Source organism: Marmota flaviventris, chromosome 3 (genome assembly GCF_047511675.1).
Source record: "Marmota flaviventris isolate mMarFla1 chromosome 3, mMarFla1.hap1, whole genome shotgun sequence".
NCBI lineage: Eukaryota > Metazoa > Chordata > Mammalia > Rodentia > Sciuridae > Marmota > Marmota flaviventris.
In genome coordinates this window covers 60,697,328-60,699,304 of record NC_092500.1, presented here as the reverse complement: position 1 = coordinate 60,699,304, position 1,977 = coordinate 60,697,328, and the positions used below count along the sequence as shown (strand labels likewise).

Below are 1,977 nucleotides of genomic sequence, written 5' to 3'. Positions count from 1 at the left end.
CAAATTTTATCCTTTTAATAAAAAATAAGTTTTATACTTAATTGTTGTTTTAGTAAACTTTTATTTTATAATAATCTATTTTGTGAGTAAATTCACAATCTATCTTCATTTGATATGAGAAACAGTAGGGATTATTGATTTACCTAAAATTTAATTACACAGGTACAAGATCTATATATTAACTTAAAATAGTTAAGAACCTGTTTTTAGGCTAACTGGAGCAAGAGGTTATATAAATATTTGATATACAAATATGCCTTATCAACGGAGTGAAATGAAGTATTTGAAATAATTTATGTATTTTTTCATTCAGTTTTGCCTCAAGAGGTCCATTTTCCCACATACTCACATTCGTTAATTTGCAGAAAATACCATCCTCTGGACCATGCTCTTGAAGGCCTGCTTTACTTGCTGATTTCTTAGTGTATATATGAAGGGGTTCAGGAGAGGAGCCACTGAAGTGTTGAGCACAGCTACTCCTTTGCTTAACGTCACCCTCTCCCTTGCAGAGGGCTTAATGTACATGAAGATGCAGCTGCCATAAGAGAGGGAGACAACTATCATGTGGGAGGAACAAGTGGAAAAGGCTTTTTTCCTTTGATTTGTAGAAGGAATTTTCAGAATTGTCCGGATGATATTTGTGTAGGAGAGAATAACTAATGTTAAGGTGACCATGAGTGTTACCACAGCTAAAAAGAACGCCATGAGTTCTAGAAAGTGAGTGTTTGTGCAAGAAAGCTGCAGAATTGGGGAAGAGTCACAGATAAAATGATCGATTATATTGGAGGCACAAAAATCCAACTGCAGCAAAAGGAGGATTGGTGGAAAGATGATCAGGAATCCCGCAAGCCATGAGCTAAAGACAAGAAGGATGCAGACTCTGCTGCTCATGATGGTCGTGTAATGAAGAGGTTTGCAGATGGCCACGTAGCGATCATAGGACATAGCAGCCAGGAGGTAAAATTCTGTCACTCCCAAGAAGATGAAAAAAAATAACTGAGCCACACAACCGTTGTAAGAAATGGTTCTGTCTCCTGTCACAATAGTGACAAGGAATCTGGGGATGCAGACAGAAGTGAATGAAATTTCTAGGAAGGAGAAGTTCCGAAGGAAGAAATACATGGGAGTCTGCAGATGAGGATCTGAAAGGGTGAGGATGATAATGATCAGGTTCCCAGTCACACTTAGCATGTAGGTAACAAGAAGAAACACGAAAAGTACAACCTGCCACTGTGGGTCGTTTGTCAGTCCAAGAAGAATAAAATATGTTACTGCAGTGGAATTTCTCATTATTTTTTCTCTTTATCAAGGTGTCCTCTAGGTTAATTCTAAAGTAGGTGAAGAAATAAGAAATCCATTACCCTAATAAAGAAACAAGTAGAAAAATTTTTTTTTTCTGTGTCTGGTTTATTTCACTTAGAATAACATCCTTCAAGATTATCCATGATGTCACAAATGCCAATGAGGCAGTATCTCCTTTATAAAGCTGAATAATATTCCATTGTGTATGTAGATGTATATACATATAAATAATTTTATGTATTATGCTATAGTTTATATATATATAAATATATATAAATATATATATAAATATATATATATATATATATATATATATATATATATATATATATATATATATATATCTTCAAAGGGTACAGATTTGTGGAATAAATAGAACTACAGAATTAATATACAACATGAGTACTATAGTTAATATTATATTGTATCCTAAAAATTTGCATTGAGAGCAGACTTTAGGTGTTCTTGTGACAAAAAATATACAGAAAGGTGATGGGTGGGGTAATTTGCTTGACTGTAGCAATCATTTCACTACATATATATATGCATATATATATATAATACATATATATATATATATCCACACACATATATAACATGATTATACACCTTAAACATATACAAGAAAAAGGAAAACAGGTAAACACACACAATTTTAAAACAACTGCTGCCTTT

At 33.2% G+C, this 1,977-nt stretch overlaps 1 protein-coding gene across 1 annotated transcript; it reads right to left on the bottom strand.

Annotated features, from left to right (window-relative positions):
• Positions 1–354: 354 nt before the first annotated feature.
• Positions 355–1,290, bottom strand: LOC114087301 (olfactory receptor 6C75). Its single transcript, XM_027928730.2, has one exon. It carries the CDS (start codon positions 1,288–1,290, stop codon positions 355–357), a length of 936 nt encoding a protein of 311 aa, XP_027784531.2.
• Positions 1,291–1,977: the final 687 nt, after the last annotated feature.